The sequence below is a fragment of the Ambystoma mexicanum genome, chromosome 14, assembly GCF_040938575.1.
Source record: "Ambystoma mexicanum isolate Mex_15411 chromosome 14, UKY_AmexF1_1, whole genome shotgun sequence".
Lineage (NCBI taxonomy): Eukaryota > Metazoa > Chordata > Amphibia > Caudata > Ambystomatidae > Ambystoma > Ambystoma mexicanum.
Window position 1 is genome coordinate 25,437,455 of NC_090940.1, and position 20,127 is coordinate 25,457,581.

Sequence of the window (20,127 nt, forward strand, 5' to 3'; positions counted from 1 at the left end):
TTGACTGCCTCAATTGGTGTTTCCTGGTGAAGACCCTGGTGCCTTATGGGTTTGGTCCCAACTTCAGGACATGGATCACCACAACTCTAGCTGCCCCGTCCACCAGAATTAGACTAAACGGCAAAATAACTCTGTTAATACGATTAAAGAAAGGGACCTGCCACTGGTGCCCGCTCTTCCTCCTGCTGTTTGCATTGGGAATGGAGCCTTTGGCCTGCAACATCAGGGCAAATGCAGAGATTTCAAACCTTACCAGAGGCCCCTCCCCTTATTAAATAGAAACTGTACGTGGATGATATCCTTCTGCTCCTCAGGGACACTGCGAAATCTCTTCCCGCTGCGATTTGCCATCTTGAAAACCTTTGGCCGGGCCTTGGGTTATATTATAAATTTAATAAATCATCCAGACTCAACATCTCCGCAGAGCCGGACATGATCAGGCGTCTGAAAGATGTATTCCGCTTGAGTTGCTCCCCCAGGTCTTTGGAGTACATAGACGTGGTTCTTACTTCAAATGACAAAGACCTTTACAAGCCCAATATTTCCCCCTTCTTTAAAACCATCCCCATGGACCTTTTCCGCTGGCTTCCATTAGAAATATCCTGTCTGGGCCGGATACATTCGATTAAAAATGAATATCCTTCCCAGACTGTTATACCGATTCACAAGCCTCCCGATCCAGATAAGTAAAAGGCCCTTACTGGGCACCCAAGTCAACCTCTTCAACTTTATATGGAGTGGGAAGTATCCGAGGGCCCTCAGGATCCTATTTCCCCTTCTGCCCCTAGGAGACCCCCAACTTATGGCGCTATCTCTTAGCAACTCAACTGGCACATTTAGCAAAATGGGGGAGCACACACTAGCTCGGGTTGGTCCACTGTTGAACCATTTAGCACTCGCTTCCCCCTGAGCTCTCTTCTGTTCTTTTGCAAGCAGGCCTGCACAGCGTGCGGGCATCCCCCCTTAAGTCAACCCTTGCAACACTATTCTATTGGGATCTTGCACACAGATTCGATGGAATTAAACTGGGTCCCGTCCCCACCCCCCTTATCCCCTGTGTTGTGGAACCCTGACATTTCTGGTTTGGCGGGAATCCAGACCTCGATCAGGACTATTATAGCTCGGACCGGACCGCCTGCGTCTCTATGAAGAATTCAGAGGGAAATTCTCCCTACCGGAGACTGAGAGCCTTTGGTATTGCCAATTGAGACATTAGATCACGGACAGGGTGGTGCGACAAGTAGGGACTAGGGAACCTACCACTCTCGAGTCTCTCCTGAACAATATGCCAGGGAAACACAAAACGCCATATATGCTGGCCTGGGAGAGAGGGCTCCAGATACCGCTTGCCCCAGAGTCCTGGTCCCGCATTTGGGCAAGGGCCAACAAAAGCTTGAGGTACACCCTTATTAAAGAGAATTCCTATAAGATTATGCTGTGTTGGTATCTCTTCTCTCCCCCCCCTCCCACCCCCAGCGGCTCCACAATATCTCCCTGAAGTATTCAGGGGGTGTGGGTAGACCGGCACCCTAGAAACTAGTGTGGTGGTCCTGCCCATGGGGGCAGTTTTATCAGAAGGAAATCCTATCAAGGACCTCACTGGGTGAACATTGCAACTCCACCCATTATCGCTGGTGCCTGTGGACACAGATTCAGAGCAGGAATATGGACTAAGCAGGGACATAGGGTCTCTCATAACCCAGCTCCTGTTGGCAGCCCCTTGACCCTCGCCAATCCTGGAAATCCCCTGTTTGCTCCGCCCTCAATTTGTGGCAGTGTAAAGTCTGGGAAACTTGGGCGATGGAGAAAACGACAGCCACTTTAAATTACTCTCTTCACTTGGCTTCCATGGGTGTCATATTCTATGGATACATTGGATGCTCTCCCTTACCCCAACTCCGTGTCACCTGACATTATAATGTGCTCCCCCGCTGCACCCGCAGGGGCAAAATCCCCCTGCCCGCTCTGTCCAATAGGAACAGGCTAACTAGATGAGCACGAGGCAGCAATTGCTTTACTCGTTAGCTGGACCAGCTTCCCCTGTACGCCCCGGCCCCAATCCTTGAAATGCATTTGACGTTGGTCTATCTTCTAACGATATGTAGCTGAAAACTGCCATCTATATATATATTTGTGAAAGTGTTTGTATGTTCGGGGTTGGCTCCAGCCCCATAACAGTTGGTGGCCCAAAGTCGGCATTCCAGTCTGAGGTGTGCTGGTGATAGTGAAATTTCCGCAACCCCACCCATTCGCCCTGCACAGGGCGGGGTCTGACCCTGTGCTATCAGTATGTGCGATTTCGGGCGATTTGACGATTTTGCAACTTTTTCACAAATAGGAACTTAGGACACAAGGTCTGCATACCAATCTGGGGTGCACTGGCGGTAGTGCAATTTGACCATCACCACTCATTCGCCCTGCACAGGGGTGGAGCAGGGTCCGGCCCTGCGATTTAGCAATTTTTTTCCCTAATAGGAAGTTATGACACAATAAAACATACACATGGCTATAGCAGACCCCCCCCCCATGCATGTCAGCTACAGGCCCGAGCAATGCCAGTTGGTACCGCTTGTTCATAAATAAAGATGAGCTATAAAAAAAAGAAGAACTTTAAGTCCTACTCTCCGGTTTGACCCATCTGGCTGTGAAGCAGCTGCTTATCCATTCAGAAAAAGCTCTTCCCACACTGTCATAGGAAGACTTTTTTTCTTTTCAGGATGTGTTGGTGTTTTGAAAATTGTGATAAAATGTTCCAACTCCCCTGTCTGGATGGTAGGTTGATCATTTCCATCTCCCATTATCAGGCCATTTAGAATTCTTGTGGTTTCTCAGCCGTTCATTCACAGGCCACGATAATGCAGAAGTATGGCAGTGTTTGTGTCCCTCGAGTCGAGAAGTGGATCAGGAGGTTTCCTTCGGCTTTCTGACAATGAGATGAATCCTCGCCCACTCCTTTCATCCATCAGAGATTGGTATTTAAGAAACAAGTTACCAGGAAAGGGAGGAGCAAAAGGACCCAGGCAAGAGTAGCAGAATATGTGCAGCTTCTGAGGCAGGGAGCAGTTTGAAAATACAGGAAAGCATCGAGCTGCTGTGGAGTGGGACGGCCTTGCAGAGGAAGCCAGGAGAGGGGGCTCTACTGAGCGTGAAAGTACATTGTGGTCAAGCAATGGTTTCACTGAACAGGGACTCTTTTGAGGGCCTCTGTTCAATGAAGCTGGGAACAAAGCGTTGATCTAGTGGACATCTGACTGCGCATCATTCCCTGTTGCTTTTAATATTTTGTTATGCCTTCACAGCTGCAGGGTTTGACTTTTGAGGAAGGTGGCTTGCTGAATTTGTAATTCTTGCCTTGTCTGGATTTGAATTGCACCAGTAACACTTGCATTTTCTTTTAATTTCTTTTCTCCTGACAGACTTGGACGATGCTCAGATCCTTCCTCTCCCTTCTCGCGTAAGACATTTTTCACACAGTGAGGACACTCCCAGTGATGTCTTTGGAACAGCGGGTGAGGATCACCCCCCGCTGCCACGGAGCAGCAGCACATCTGACCTTCTGGAGCCTCTTGCTGCTGAGCGTGCCAAAGGTGCAGTGCCCATCCCAGCTTCTCCGTCCCATCACACTGCAAGCTTTCCGAATTCCACAGAGGCCTCGCCACCTTGTAGGGCCACCGAGGGTCCCACCGCCGATACTAACAGCAGGGAGCACACCACAGAGGCGGGGGAAAGCATTTACGACCACCTTTGCGGCTCGGCAGACCTTGCAGATGCGGAGCTGGGCTGGTACACGGACTGCGAAGGAGAAGATCTCCTGGCCTCACTGAAAGAATTCCTGGGGGAGGGGACTAGCAGTAGCAGCCCCACAGTAGATGGCCTCTGCCCCACCCTTCATGAAGCTGATAGTATACAGGAGCAAAGAATGGCTGACCACTCCTCGGGCACAGGGAAGCCTGAGGCCATTGTACTAAGCCTAGGCCAGGGTCCTGGCCAAAATGATGTGGTAGATCATGAAGGAATAGATCAGGCGCACGTCCAGCCGTATTTGGGGCAGGACAAACCACTAAATGCTGAGGAAGCGGTGCTGGAGAGTATTCCAGTTTCAGATGAGTCAAGTCGCAGGAAAGGAGATCTGTGTAGACAAGAAGCTGTCTGGACACTAGACGGTAGTCTTGAAGAGAAGCATGAGGTTGACCAAGATTACCAGGCCCTTCCCAAAGCACAGGCTCTGCCAATGCTTAAAGCCATAGCAAACACCACGGTTATTGCCGAGCTTCCACTTTCGACAGAATCTGGTCCACCATCCCTGGCCAAAAGACGCCCCTGTGAACCTATCATCCACAGGGCCAAGGTCATAAAAATAACTGGGAAGAAGCGGAATGGTGTCCAAGTGAGTTTCAGGCCGGCTACTGAGTCGGTTCTGTTCTATAACCCACTGGAGCACAAAGGTGCCCCGTGGAAGAGCCGCCTGCGCCGGCTGAGTGCATTCAGTAGTGGTGGAGCTGTGGGTAGCCACAGCTCATCTTCTGTCCTAGAGATTGTAAAATCTGGGGGATCCGCCCATGTAGTCTCCACTTATAGTGGCCTCTCCCCCGAGCCCGGTGGAGATCTAAGACATTCTTCCCAGAAAGAGGCAGGCCCTCCGTCTTCCAGCCCCAAAGCCCCAAGGTCATCCAGTCAGGAGGCAGGCCAGCCGCAAAGCTCCCTGGGTGGCGTCTATAAAACTGTTGTCCATGCTCTTTCCAAGCCGAAGGCCAATGTTTCCCCACAGAGGCCGCACCGGACGCAGGCCGAGGCTCCGCTGAGGGACCTGTATGGCCATGTAATGGGCTATTTTGGAAAGAAAGCGTCAGGTGAGCAGTGACTGCGCCCCAGGGCCAAGTGACTCCCCTCTGGCTTGAATGCAGCTGAAACGAGCTACCTGTGAATCAAGCGGCTTTGGGGTGATTGGCCGCTCCCCCTTCCTTCCTCTATTTGGGTTTTGCATGTGGCTTCTGCAGCTTGATCCTGCTCCGCGCATGCAGATGATTTGCTCTGCCTCCCCCACCGTACTAACCCTCTTTCTGGCACATTCCTTTTCTCCCTTTTGTGGCTGAGCCTGATTTGAGAATGCGACAGCTGCACCATCTGTGGCTGATTGTCCTAAATCCTTCCTAATGTATCTGCGCGTTTACTGACCTTTGAACCAAAGAGCTTGACGTAATTAGGGGATGCATAGTGTCCAGTTTACTGCATGTTTTTTTCAGATCAGAGGATTGTGTTCTGCAGGATGCCTCACTGGGTGGAGTATATGCATGGCTCATTGAGACTACCAGGAACCGTGGTGTATAAATGTGCCCAGCATTGGCAAAGCTTTCATATTCATATTAATGTTAATGGACATTTGTACCGCGCACTATCACCACCGGAGTGGTCCCCTGGCGCTCTGGCGGCTCTGAAAAAGGAAGGGAGGTTGAGTTAGTGGGAGGAAGCAGGAAAAGTGCAAGGGAGCAGTGATGTGCTGTTGGCGGCCTCAGCCCGGTGGGTCTGTTGGCTGGGCTTGGGGTGTTTGTGGCCGGGAGTCGTTGTGTACTGTTGTGCAAGACTATGTGTTTTGTTTTGTTGTTGCAATGTAGTGAAGTTTGTGCGGTTTATTGTGCTGCAGGTTTTGGTTGTGTTTGGTTTGGAGTTTGAGAGGTGTATGCAGAAAGGGAAAAGTTAGTAGGGTTGGTTAGTTTGTGTCTCTATCTTGAGTTGGGAGCTCTGCTTGTGTGGTCTCCCCTGATGCGCCTCTGTCCTGATCTCGGTCCGACTGGCATATAAGGTTCCTTACTCCTCTGGCCCCCACCTCTAACATGCTCTCTCATAGCTCCCCTTATCCTCCCTTCATACTTCTGTGGCCAGTGCACCTGCCAATGTCAACCTCTCAGGTAGTGTGGTGATTGCTAATATCTCGACAATTCCACTCCACTGTGGTGCTTGGCGGTAACTAAGGGGAGGGTGAAAGTGTTGGTCGGATTGTCTGGGTTAGTTGACTCATTTTCCGTGCGTGCCGCCTGTGTTCCAGTATATTGGGTGTCTTCCGTCCAGGTGCCGTTGGAGTTACCCTCTCGGGTCGGGGATATCCTTGTCCTTTACGGTTTAGTCATCTTTTTTTTCTGGTTTTGGTTTGCAGATTTAGTCTGTGGTGTTGAAGAGCCAGGTTTTTAGTAATTTCCTGAATTTTAGGTGATCTTCACTGTTTCTTATTTCTCTTGGGATGTTGTTCCAGGTTTTTGCGGCTAAGTGATAGAAGGAAGTGCCTCCAAGTTTTTTTTTAAGGTATGGTTTGAGTGCCAGGCGGATTTTGTTGCTTGTTCGGAGGGGTCCCAGCTGCTGGTGCGTCATAAGCAGTAGACGGCCTCTGCATTGTTGAAATTGATGTTGTAGAAATCACGTCTTTGCCCATAAAGATACAAAATCCCAGTGGGCACTGGGAAGAGTGGTTCTGGAAATGATTGATGATAATGGGCAGAGCAGCGAGTAAATCAGTCAGTCATACAACAGCATAGTGTGCTGCATGGCAAGATTGCCACTCTGCCAGGTGATACCAGGACACTGCTTGCCCGATTGGAAGTGTCGTCATAGAGTTGTTTGACATTGAACGGAGGGGTGCATGAACGGATGGCTCCAATCATTCTGCTGTCAGATGCGTGATGGGTGTAGTGTGAAAAGATGCATTTGATCTCCACTGATGGGTGTGATAGGAAATGTGTTAAAAAATTGTTCTACAAGGGCCAAACCTACATTTTTTTATTTTTTATTTACCAGTATCTTGCAGAGATAAAGCAACTCTTTTAAACTTAAAATATTGTTTCGAAAACATAATTCAAAAAGTCAATTCTGCAATTTTCTCAACTCTGCGAACATTCCCATGATGCCGTTCTCCACTGGATCGTCGTTCGTTTATTTCTTTCCACGGTCCCCGTCACAATCTTTAGACATTGCTCCTAATTATGCCACTCTATTTCTTAGTTTTGTTTAGCCATTCTTTTTTCCTGTTGTCCGTTTACTTCCCAATATCTCTTTTTATACCCGTCAACCTTTCTTCTGCTTTTGGTTGTTGTTGCCTGGCCTTGTATTTTGAATGTTTAGACAATACTTCCATTTGTCAATTTTTGGGTGGCAAAGCCTTGTATAGTTGCCATTTTCCTATGAGGAATCTAGAGCAAGCCTCACAAGTAAAGTGTGAGGCCACCCGGGGCCACCTGCTAAGAGCAGCACCTAGAAGTCTATTTTTACCTGCGTGGAGCCTTTAAGGGGCCCACTTACTGTTTATGCTGCCCTTGGTAATGGGTTTCTGATCAGACCCATTAAACTTGCCCTCCTCTTCCATTCGGGTCTGCTACCTGGAAGATCAGTCCAAGGGCGAGAACACTATTGTGCAGGATTACGGGAGCCACAACCCAGTTACCAGTCTATTTACTCCTCAAGCTAATGTCTGTAAGTGTTTTTCATTTTGTTCAGTTTACTTAAGCAGTGCAAACACTCCAAATGGCTTCCTGCCCGACAGCAGCGGTGGCACGGAATTCATTTTTAGCTGCTTTGAACCACTTCCATCCTAGGTTTGGATTATGTGAAGGATTTATCCTGCAGGGACACAGTGCTTAAAGCTGTTTGATTTGACGGGCAATCTTGGTTTTCTTTCTGTGGGGTGCCCCAGGGTTCTGGTGGCTTGCTGCATGGTTTCCATCAGTTCAGTCTTAGTGTCACACCAGAGGATGATCACCACGGCCTGGAGAATCATCTACTTATTGAGGCCTGGATGGACGCAGTTAGCGTCAATACAAAGTCTCTGCTCATTTCACCTGATTCGGACGGCAAGTTCCTAACCTCTCCACCCATACTGATGCAGAATGCCATCACTCCCCTGACACACACATTGTCAAATTGTAAACATCCCTCGGGTGCCATTAAACTCCTATCTCTCCCTTAATGCTCATACTGCCTGAAAAGGCAGTTTGCGCAATAGCAACATTTTCTTCTTTCGCAAGGTCGGATGGTCTCCACAAAGACTCCTTACAGAACTTCATCAGGGTCCTAACACCAAGTTGGGCCATGTGAAGCTTAAACTGTGTCTCATGATGACCGTTCCTAGGTTCAAGTCTGCTTTATGAAAATATCTATCAAAAGCTCTCTAATGGGTATCTCCCCCATCACTCAGTCCTTGTTTGCTTGTCCTGGTGTTCTCCTCAAAGGTACATTTGTCCACTGTTTTTCGCTGAAGGTCTCGGTGTCGGACTCGAGCACGGATCAGCTAGTTCAAATGGCACGCAGCTTCTCCCAGCCTCCAGGCAGGCTCGGTGGGCTTTTGGTCCCTTCTCTGAACAATAATCCTTGCTCTATAGCTCCCCAGCCAACTCTTTCGCCCCTAGCCCTCATGCTAGTTCCTATTGGGACTGCATGCACGTCCACCCTCTGTCACGGTCTCCGTTAGCTGAATCCTTGTTTGATTCTGCAATGCTTCCCCATTTGTTCTTACCACTTCCTACTTTTCTCACACCTCTGATAGACCTGCGGTGCGTGTCTGCCTCTGTATTCTTCCTCGAACGTCCATGCAACGTGTCTGCTGCTTCTTTCATCACCTCCTTCTGCCCCTCTTTCTCGTGTTGCCTGCAGCCTCCTCTGGTCCATCAGCCTTTCCTTTGTCGGTTTCCAGAATCGCCCCTTTATCTCCAAACTCTCACACTAATGCATATTTTGGGTTTCCTTCCTGCCTCAGGGCTGTGCTCTCTGGTTAGGTTTCCACCTGTACTTTCACTTGAGATGCTTCTTGGTGAGAAACTGTCCGCTTATGCCCTCGCGAGCTCACGTTATGAAAGGTTTTGTTTTTGCCGCTTTCTTTCCATTTTTTAAAGTCAATCTGTTTATTGTTTTCATAACGGAGCAAACAATATAAAACAATAGTATGACTTATGCACATTACATTAGAAACCATAATTATTATTCATGTTGACATGTGAGCGCCACCTGCAAGGGCGCCGGTGAGGTCAGTTGGTAGGAGTGTTCGATGTTTGGGCAGTCCATCCTGTCGGGGCAGTTTGCTGATACCTTCCCACTTCCACCATATCTTCGTGAACTTCGCAGGGCAACCCCTAGCTCTGTATACTCTTCTTTCTAGGGTCATAAAGCGGTCCAGTTCCGCGGACCACTCACCCTCTGGCGCTCTGCTGAGCCCCAGGATGCTGCCATCAGTCTTTTAACATGCTGCATTGCTACAGCCAGGAAAGTTTTCTCATGTTTAGTGAAATCCGTGTCCTCCAATATTCCCAGTAATGCTAGTTTCGGCTCCAAGGGGACCCAGGTCCCCATCATGGTGGACAGTTTGTGCATTTAACCCAAAAGGTTCTGATTTGTGCACATTCCCAGAGCGTGTGGTAAAAAGTAGCTCCTTCCCCACCACATCTGAGGCATGCGTCACTGTCTATCTTACCCCATTTGGAGAGCATTGTGCGGGAGTAGCATACCCTATGAAGGGTTTTAAATAGTATTAGCCGCATCCGTGCTGCCATTCCGACCTCCCTCGGGAACATCAAGGCCTCCACCCATTCCTCCGGTTCCATCCTTTCCAGGTCCTGCTCCCATTTCTCTCGCAGGCAAGTTAGTTTTACGGCCCTGAATGCCGTAAGCACTTGGTATAACGTGGACGTGACCTTAGCAGAGATTCTCACTGTGAGTAGGTTGGCCTCCAGCGGGGAACTATTCAGGACTTCTCCCACAGAGGGGAAATGGGCTGTAATGGCGTGGGATATTTGCATATATCTAAATCCCTCCCCCGTTAGGCCGTATTGCCTCTGCAGCTCCTCAAACGCCGGAGGCGTCCATCTAGTATGATGTCCACCAGGGTGTCTATTCCGCTCGCCGCCCAGTATCCTGTTTCAATCATTTCCCCGAGGTGCAAGTTATACCATATGGGCTGGTCAAGAGTCGGTTTTCGACCCATCCCATGTCCTGGTGTGCTTCTACCCACACCTGACATGTGTCTCATTGGGCCAGGCAGGGTCCTCCTGTATCGCTTCCCCCTATATAGGGCCTGCCTGGGTGCTGGGACGAAAAAATGATCAATTTGTAACATTGAGGTATGCGCCCCGGAGAAGAAGGAATAGCCCCGATCAGTAGGATGTAGCCATCTCCGTGCCTCTCACCCGAGGGAAGCTGAGCTGGGGCTGCTTCTGTGTTTGCCGCTCTATGATCACCTGTCACCACCCAACCGTGATTATCTTCATTGGAACAATCCTCCTTCAATCCCGTGACGTGTCCTGAGGGTGGGTCTGCACCACAGAACTCGCCATCTTTCCTAGTTTTGAGTCTTCATCTGGAAGCTGTCTGGAACAGATTCCTGTCCACTGCGACCAACCAAAACTAAATCCAGATGCCAAAAGTGAGCTCGGCACCTGCGACCTTTGGCCCTTCCTCACCCGAACCAAGTGCAGAAGATTGTTTCCCCATTGAATTCTGAAAGACCGGGAGTGATATCTGCAGGAATCTGTCAGGGGGTAAGTTAACCTGCTGTCCTCCATAGGGTAACATTGGGCATAAAGTCCTTGTCCCGAACGCCCTCTGGCCTGGCCTCTGGTCGATATTGGGCAAAGGATCCTTTCCTATGTCGTACCTTGGGAATAGGATGGCGTGGGGTACTTAAGTGCTTTGTGGTAAATAGTTGTATTACTTTTGAAAACCTTATAAAGCACCACCATGGCCCACTGCATCATTTCTGCAATGCTTACCTGAAGAAGCTAAATTGGATCTGGTGATGTTTGGGCACAAGGCCCCATGCCATCTTAGGGTTGGACTTCATGAGATTGAGGGTTCTATGCTCTTTCGCTGACAGGAGTTTTTTTTTTTTATGGAAATTTTGCCAAAACAATTCTATTGAAAAAACCCATAAGATTTTGTATTTTGCCCCCCCAGACCCGCCTGTCCCTATGCTATTCCCCCTACCCCAACCCTCTCCCCACCTTTTTTAACCGGTCCCCTTATATATTTGGAGTTTGTTCGATGTATTGTTTTTGGCAAAAATGTTTCCTATCGCCCAAACAATGCGATACCAGATTGGGGAAAGCTGTAACTCAGCTTATTCTTAGTATTTTCTGTATTAGAGTGCTCGCCCGTTGAACGCTGGTAACTAATTCATATGCAACTTTATTATCCTATTTGGTGAATGTGTTTATATGTTCTCTATGGTTTTGATTGACAATACTTGCCTTTTATTTGTATATGCTTTGTGTGACTGAAGACGTAATACATAACTGTTTTTTATGCTTACTGTCTAACTCGAACTACTGGTGTTGCTCTGTGTGGACTCATTGCAGCCCTAGACCACTCGCACACCCTTCCTTCGTCTCAGCCTTGCTGCTCTGCTACCTTACCTTGATTGGGTTTTAGGTAACTTCTAGGTCTTCCCTGTTCACCATAATAGGGTGGCCTCTCAAAATCCTCCCTCCAGGGCTGATTTTGGCAATAGATCTTAACAGTACCCTGTGGGCAATCCTAAGGGGGTGTACAGTGGCTACATCTATGAAGCCCATGAGTGCGATTCAAGAGCATAGGGCAACTACATCTGCATAGGGAGCAACCACTACGGACAAGAACGGATTGTGCTGGGTTGCTTTAAACACTGGAGCAGGAACTAAAGGAACAGGATTCTGTTATGCGTACAGGATTTGACTCGCACTTTGTCATGTGCATAGAACCTTGTGACATGATTTGAACCTTACTCAGTAGCTTAAACTATGCCTGACCCTCCAGGGTGGTTGCATTTCTCAGGCAAAGGGCGAGTTAAGTTTGGCAGTCGCGCTATAATCGACATGAGGAAGAGTTCAAACGGTTCTGTTACATTCTGCGGTGAGCACCTGGAACTCTCAACATCCTTAGAGCAGCCTGATGCGTTTCCCTATGCAGTTACAGTCCTGGGACTACTTTCTTAGACTCTTAGAGTGGACCTTCATTTATACTAGTCTCCTGTATAGTTATTAAAAGCATTAGCCAACATACTTTCTGCCTCATTATGAATTTGGCAGTAATTCGGCAGTAAATCTGCCAAATGACGACCAAAATCAGTGACTGCCACTCGGTCCCGTGGACCTTCCAGCAGATTCTGAGTGTTGGTAGGGCGGTGTTAGTCCCCATTTTCAGAGACTATACCACTCAGTGGGGATTTTGGCAGATTTACTGCAGGCAGTAATTCCGCCATGGTCGTTCCACCGTTTTGTGGCGTTTAAGTGGAGGATTTACCTCTGGCAGCATGATGGAGGTAAATCATCCACTTCAAGGCTAAACTTGTGTAGTACAAACGGTGCAGATTTTTACCATTGGCGAAGCTGGTGTTGACTCCAGTCCAAATCTTCGATAAAATGGAGACTCCTGTAGTCATTCAACAAATCATTACAGGAGTCTCCTATGAAGAAATGCAGCCTGCTGAAGACCTGTGAACAACCGTTGCAGCTGACCAGCATCAACGCCAGCCCAGTCCCGGTGAAGCCCTACTCCTCTGTCCTGATATCAACTAGGCTCCAAGATCGGTGCCTCAAGAGCCTTCAGAAGTGTCCCTGGACAACCTGCTGGTCTGACCAGCTCCTGTTTGGGCTGCCTCACTACAGCCATTGCCATTCCGAGCATAGCATTCGAACTTTGCAGATCTTCAGGTTGTGCCACTAGTCGCCTGTCTAAGCATTGTCTGCTATCTCACTCCAAAGTAAGCTGCGCTGGGACTGATTCTATATTTGTTGTATGATCACCTGTCGCCACCTGACCGTGGTGACCTTCGCTGGAACACTCCTTCAATTCCGTGAGGTGTCCTGCAGGGATCTGCACCGCAGAAGTCTACATTTGTTTTGGGTCGTCTTCTAGAAGCCAAATGGAACTGTTTGCTGTGCAACGTGACCAACTCCCGGCACGGAAAGTGACCTCTGCACCCGCGACTCCGGGGCCTTCCTCATCCAAACCAAGTGCCGAGGATTGTGTCCTTGGGGGATTCTGGAAGACCTGAAGTGGTATCAAGAAGAATCCGAGTCAGAGGGTTAACAAAACTGTTTCTGCACCCTGGCCCCCTGCCCCCTGCCCTCCATAGGGTAACATTGGGCCTAAAGTCCTTAGCCCCAACTCCCTCTGACCGCCCTCTGGTTTTCGGACCTGGGTTATAGATCCTTTCAGACGTCTTACCTGGTGATTAGGGAATAACGTGGGGTACTTGACTTGAATTTGGGTAAATTATTTTTTTTAATAACTTTCCAAAGCACCACCACAGCTTACTGCATAATTTCTGAATTTGTTACCTGAAGAGCAGTGGTCAAAGTATAAAACAAAAAGTAGTGGACCTATGTTCCGTTTGCCATGCCCACTTTTCTGCCCGCTTCCCACCCCCCATACTCAGTCACCCCCTCAAATCAAACCCCCTACCGGGTCCTTTCTTTCCGCCACTCTGCCTTGCATTTTACAACAGTCCTAGCAAGACTGAAGAAAATGCATTTAAATGACCACCATTAGTGTGTCATTGGCCCCCACAGCATGCAGCTTTATGCAGACTCCCCATCCAATCATCCACCATTCCCACCTCTTAAGGGAGATGCCCATGTATATAGCCACCCACTCCCTCCCATTACCTGCAAGCACTGCTGCACCTACAGGAATTCATATGCAGATCACTGCCGAGCTGGGCTTTTTGGCGGCTTGGGAATGTGTTTTATATCCCACACAGTCTATTGAAATGACACCAATCCAGGCATGCAAGATAGCGCAGTGACCTGTTACACTGGCTGGTTATCAGCAAGGCTCAGGTTCGAGTCCCCAGTAGGGGAGAAGTTTAAAAAAAATGAACAATCAAGTTGCCGCCCTGAAATGGTAATAGGGGTTGCATAAAGTAAAGGGTAAGGGAACGATCATGGATTGCCCTGAGAAGTAAGGGAATGGCGTACCCTTTAGTTCCTGCCCACTTCCACCTCTGCTGAAGAGGCTGTGTATTGGAACTTGTGACTTTTTGGCACAAGGCCCTATACCATCTTAGGGTTGGACTTCATAAGATTGAAGGACGCTGTATTTGTGCTTATTCTGACTTTTTACCTATTTTTGCTTGCATCCGACTACTCGGCTGTTCATCACTGGTAACTCATTCATATTCACTTCTGTTCTCCTGTTGTTGAATGTATATATAGGGTTTGTGTGGCAGTACTTGGCTGTGATTTGTGTATCTTGGTTTGTAACTAAAGGCCTAGTAAATAACTGTTATATACTTATTGTGTAACCTGAATTATTGGTGGTCTGTGTGGACTCATTGTCGGCATAGACCACGCTCACGCGTTTCCTGAGACTACGCCTTGACAGCTTAGCTACCTTACCTCGATTGGGTTTGGCTAACCTCTGTGTCTTCCCTGTTTACCATAAGTCGGGTTGCCTTCCAAAATCCTTCCAGCAAAGGGCTGGTTTTGGAAATCCATCTCGACACTGTGTTTCACTCACTTTACAGCCTAGAGTTTACAATTTCATTGCTGCGCGGCTTTTACTGCGTTCAGAGTAAAGTGTGGATGATCGCTAGTGAGATGACCCACTGTATGCATGTGTGCATACGTTTCTGATGCTTGTGAATCTGCTTGGATTCACATGATCGCTAATGAGATGACCCGCTGTATGCATACATTTCTGAAGCTTGTGAATCTGCTTAGATTCACATGCTTTGCATAGGCCGCCATTTGGTAGTTGGTGCAGAGTCTTACATCTTGTCTCTATTTCCAAATTTGAAAAAGGGGCATCGATAGGGGCATTCCTGTTCCACTGTTTGGTAGATTTTCATTTCTATGTGAAACCCCCTTCACATGCGAGGTCTCCCGAACCTTTTGCTGGACTACTGGATTTTTGGTCTGTTCTCCTGAGTGAATGGGAACCTTTTTCCACACTAACTCATTCTTTTACCCTATTCTTGGTATCCTTTTCTTTTCTTTCTATACCTTTTCCTTGGAGTCTTGCTTTCCTCCAGGTGTTGTGGCATCTGTCTTTGACTTTTGCAGCATACAGCACATTCTGTGCAGTGTTGGTGGGAGCCCTTTGGGCTTTCCTTGTTGTTTTCTATTCTTTTCCTTGCGAGAACTCGTGTTCCCAAGGGAAGGGGATATTTTTATTATCCTTCCTATCTTTTCTATTGTGGGATCAGCACACCCCACCTTATGTGGCGTGATGAGGGGCTACTGTATCTCCTTTCTCACTACTCCTGTAACTTTTTGGTAACAGTGACAAGCTAATCTGATTGGCTGGTGGCAGTGGTTTTTTCCTACCTACTTTTGTGCCGTTTTTATTCCCAGGCTGTACTCACAGCTGCAGTAGTGCACAGAAGTGTCACTATTGACCCAAAATGGTAATGGTGTCCTTTTTACGCCAATTCAAGATTGATTGTCCTTTCTTGGTCCTTCGTCTGCCGTGCAAGGTGGGGGAGGACATGGTTTGACTTTTGTCTTCGGCGAGATCCCTTTGTGAAGCCTGCCAAGGCGCCAATGTGTTTGTGACAACAGGAAACAGGGGAGGGCTCTGAAACTCTGCTGTTCTGTCTTCTTCTGTGCCTGCCTGCGACCGGTTCCTACTGAGAGGCTGGTTGTCCTAAAAGGACAGCCACCTCCCATAGTTTGAATGGCGCATGGGTACTGATTGGCTGGGTTCCTGTATGAGAGGCATGTATCCTGAAGCTGAAGACAAGCTGACCACTGGAACTTAAGAATTGACGAGGAGGAAGAGTGGAGACGCCCACAGCCACTTCCAGATGACCGGAGATGGTGGGCCGAATCATTCTCAAGACGACCTGCATTTCAAGCCATTCCACAATGAGCTGTTACCTCAAGTGGCTGCAAACCGCCAATACCCTGGGACCTGTGGCCACTGTGTAGTGTATTACCTTCCGAAGATCGAATCCTCCCGAAACTTTGGTGGAATCCTTTCGGACCTCCAGATGCAAAATTCCCCTCCTTGAGGTCCCCTCATTGAAGTGCTGGGCCAGGAAACTGAGACTAATGGACTGCGCGGCAAACGTTCTTCAATGGTGATTTGAAAAGGGTCCAAAATCACAGAATCTCGAAGAATCCTTTGCCATGGAGCCTCTTCACTCGACTGCTACTGCCAAATCTGTTCCAGCGTCCCTTTTTTCGCCTGCCTGTCCAAGGATCTGGTGACCGAGTCTGCTGCTGCTACATCGCGGGTGCATCGTGCTGCATCCTTTTCTTCCCATTTAAGGTACTATGAGACTCTTGGTGGAACTTACTTGGAGTTGCTTTGCTGCTCCTGTGTTGCTTGATTGCTGATTCGTGCGCTTGTGTGTTTGCCCATCCACGTTCGGCCAGGCCCAACGCTTGTGTGCCTTCTGGGAGCCTTCTTCGAAGTCCCTGAACCTTTTCCACAACAGTGTTATTTACTTGCTACTGAAGACTTCCTCTGGAACATTTGACTTTCTACAGCTTGTGCATTCCTTGTTTGACCCTCCAATCTGACCCAGAGGGACTCATAACTAGACAGGGATGGACTTCCAAAGCCTAAGGCCTCTTTGAAATTATTGCCAGTATTTACCTGCTTTATGTTGGTCTTCTATAATTAATTTTGCCCGAAACAATTATTAAAGGAATTTACTTGCCTTTTGAATTGCGTACTGCCATTCTCAAAGTATACAAATGTGTGTACTTACTGTGCATATTGCATCGGTCTTTCGAAGTTACTTATTGTATGTTATAGTACTTACTTTTCCAAAGAATCACCATTGCCTTGAAACACTTGTGTATAGGCGCGTTACAAATGCCAGATCATATCATACCTTAGTGCAGATATAAAATAAAGCATTATTTGTATATAGATTTTAGTGTCAGTGTTTCTTTGTCGTATGTGTACAGCCCTTCCTCCCTCCTAAAATAAGCCTGGCTGCTCAGCAATGTCTACCAACATACATGTGTGCTTCAGGCCTATAATAAGAGTTGGAGCCCTGTGTTCAAAGTGTGAGTCTTCTGAAGTCCTACCTTTGGTGCACTTTTGCAAAGCTCCCGAACACTATCCCTATTCTACGAGGACGGTTAGCCATGAGCCCTTGTGGGTTGACGTTCTCAGATTGCCTTTTTTCACCATCAGGTTGGATGCTCTACTCGGAAGTTTGTTTAATAGCTGCATCTAGAGTCTGAGACTCGAGACATAATTTGCTTGACTTCAACACTGAACACGATGCAGTGTCGGCACCAAAGACGAGTCGGGACCAAAAATGACTTGCCAACAACGGATATAGACTCTGTGGCCAAAGCAATCTGTAGGGAGGGTGGAGAAAGCATTTTTTGCACATAACAGGCAGTTTGTAGAATGCCTCGATATTGTTTACTTTCTATTAAGAGCTTCTGGTTAATATTAATTTCCCCTGGAGAATAACCCTTTTTAAATTCTGCACCTCCTATATTACTAGGTTTTCCAAGAAAGACGTGTAGTCTTCCATAGCATCACTGGGAAGAAAAGTGCCATGCTTGTCAGATCTCCAGGCCCAAAACATTAAAGGAATTGTTGGGCAAGACTGTATGCTGTAACCCTGTGGGATACTACACCAGCCTTGTCCTGTTGGTAATAGCTAACCCACCTATTGGTTTAGGTCTGTACTACAACACAAGTTGGTAGTGACTGAGCATCCAGGCCTATCTCTAGAGGGGTAAGTGTGAGCTGTAGAGAGGTAACACCGACATTCATAATTACAAGTATACAAATAACACTCAAGGTTTTCTAGTAAAATAATTAATTAACGGTCAGTTTTTTAAATAAGCCTTCTTTAAAAAGGGCAATATGCAACAATCAAACTTCATACCATGTTCTCAGATCTAGGTTAAGCAAGTAGATGCTCGTTAGAGATGCCATCAAAACATTTCCCCAGACCCTGGGGGGACTTCAATTACTAGGCACGATTGGTATTTATATGGAATTTATATATCACTTTTTGGAAAAAGGTTAACAGGTTCTCAAAGCATGTGGGCACTTTCGGTTCCATGTGTTAATATCCCCGCATAAATAATGGCATACAAAAATATTGCCATATTTTTGCGGCAATATTACGGCATGGAACCTGCGGGTCACACCCCCCGCAACCCCTGTATTTTAAAAGGAGCGGGGGACACTCGTACAACCCCGGTCCCAAAAACCCCAAACATCCCCAATAAAAATATCGCCTATGGCCGTTCCCGAGGACCATATGTACAGCGATATTTTTGTTGGGGATATTATGTGATACCGGCACTTTTCAATCTCCCAATGAAGTTTAGATTAGACCTTTCCCAGCATTACAAGGTAAACTTATGCACCACCTATAAGGGACAGTTAGAATCAAAGTCAATGGGTCAGAAGTGTCTGCAGCGAGCCAGGACAGCCAAAGTCAATTTGAACAATGTCTAAGGAGCTGAGGCACTTGTTGTAGATGGCACAAATGCCTTGCTCAAAGTTAGAGCGCTTGTAAGGAATCACTGTAGGGCCACAAGCTGTTAGGCTTGTGAAGGGTCAAAGCTGATATCAACTCTGCAAAAAGTAGCTACTGCAAGTCTCAAGTGAGATAATGCAAGCTACAGACAAGAGGTAAGTACCCCTTAGTCAGCACAGTACCTTAGTTTATTATTTATAATGCGCACCAGACCCAGGAGCATCAGGGCGCAGCAGAAAGGATATGTTCAACTTAGTTACATGGCCAACAGGCCGACACATATAATAACACATCAGTATATACAGAGTAAATTACATAGAGAATGCACTGAGATTACATGGGTACAAGAAATACAGGACAAAATAGACAGTGGCATATCAATATATACAATTAGGTTGCATGGTTAGGTGGCATAGAGTAAGGTGGACGCAGTACATTAGGCGAGTTGTCCAGGTGGACTTGGTGCAAAGTAGGTGACTCCATAGGCAGAGAATAGGAAGCAGAGTGTCGAGAGGGTGTTTGTCTGAGTTTATTTGTCATTTTCTTTTAGCCAGTTGGTCAAAATCTGTCTGAATTTGGCATAAGGCTTGGGGGCTCTAATACCTGGAGGTAGGGAGTTCCATAGTTGTGCGGCCTTGACTGGGAAGCTATGTCCCCCAATAGTGGATAGTCTAAATCGTGGAACTTGGAGACAGTTGGAGTTAGCTATTCTCGTTGGTCTGGAGGATGTTTTTTTGCAAATTCTGTCTGTAAGGTAGGGTGGTGCATTATTATTGAGGCACTTGTGGGTAAGGGAGGCAGTCTTGAGTTTGATTTTTATCAGGGTTAGATAACCATTTGTATTCTCTTCTAGTAGAGGAGATATGCTCACTTCTATTGATCTTCAATGCTGCTCTCGGCATTGTTCTGGAGAACCTGTATTTTATGGATGGTTTATTCGCTCCGATGTAGAGTGTGTTACAATCCGATTTGGAAAGTATGAGGGCTCTAGCCAGCGTGAGGCAACTGTCAGTGGAGAGGAATTGTTTACTAGCTCTAATGAGTTTGCATGTGTATGTAGTAGCCGATGCAAGGGAGTTAACTTGTTTAGTGAAGTTCATGGTGGCGTCTAGGTAGAAGCCTAGGGTCTTCACTTCCTTTGCTACTTTTATGTTCTTACCATCAATAGCGAAGTTGGCATAATCTGGGCTAAGTTTGGCTAAGAGAGGCAGGGTGCCTAGGATAATGAGCTCGGTTTTGTCGTCGTTCAGACATAGACCATGAGTGGCCATCCATGCCTGATCGATACTGTAAATTCTATTCACCAAATCCAGATCAACGGCGTAATCTCCTGAAAGCGGAAGGAGGATTTGAAGGAGGATCCAGCTGACTTCTGTTCTGGTTGCTGTCTTGCAGATCCTGGGTTCCTGGGCCTCAGTCATGGGGACAAGAAGGATGACGTCCGGAGGACTCCTGCACTGCAGTTTGAACGTAGTCAGCGACTATGGGCTCTTTTCAGGTCAGCGGCACTTTGCGGTTTCCGCTACCGGCAAATAGCACCACCGCAGATGTTGGACACTTGATCGGCTTGCCTTGCTTTTGGGGTCCAGGACTCTGGTGAGACGGTTCAGGCTTTGGTCTTTCTGCTTCGGGAGGGTCCTCAGGATCTTCCTGGAGCTCTACTCCGGCTTAAAGACGATCCACTTGACTACGGATTTCTCAACCCCTGG

The 20,127-nt window shown here is 47.5% G+C and overlaps 1 protein-coding gene across 8 annotated transcripts in view; it reads left to right on the top strand.

The window, feature by feature from the left end:
- The window catches only part of RALGAPA1 (Ral GTPase activating protein catalytic subunit alpha 1), a 1,128,412-nt gene that overhangs the window by 464,336 nt on the left and 643,949 nt on the right, over positions 1-20,127 (top strand). For 5 of the 8 annotated variants that reach the window (XM_069638431.1, XM_069638433.1, XM_069638432.1 and 2 more), the window contains one exon: positions 3,417-4,850. In XM_069638431.1, coding sequence (XP_069494532.1) covers positions 3,417-4,850 — 1,434 coding nt within the window. The remainder of the gene's footprint in view (positions 1-3,416; positions 4,851-20,127) is intronic. The other 3 variants (XM_069638437.1, XM_069638438.1, XM_069638439.1) reach the window with 1 other exon arrangement.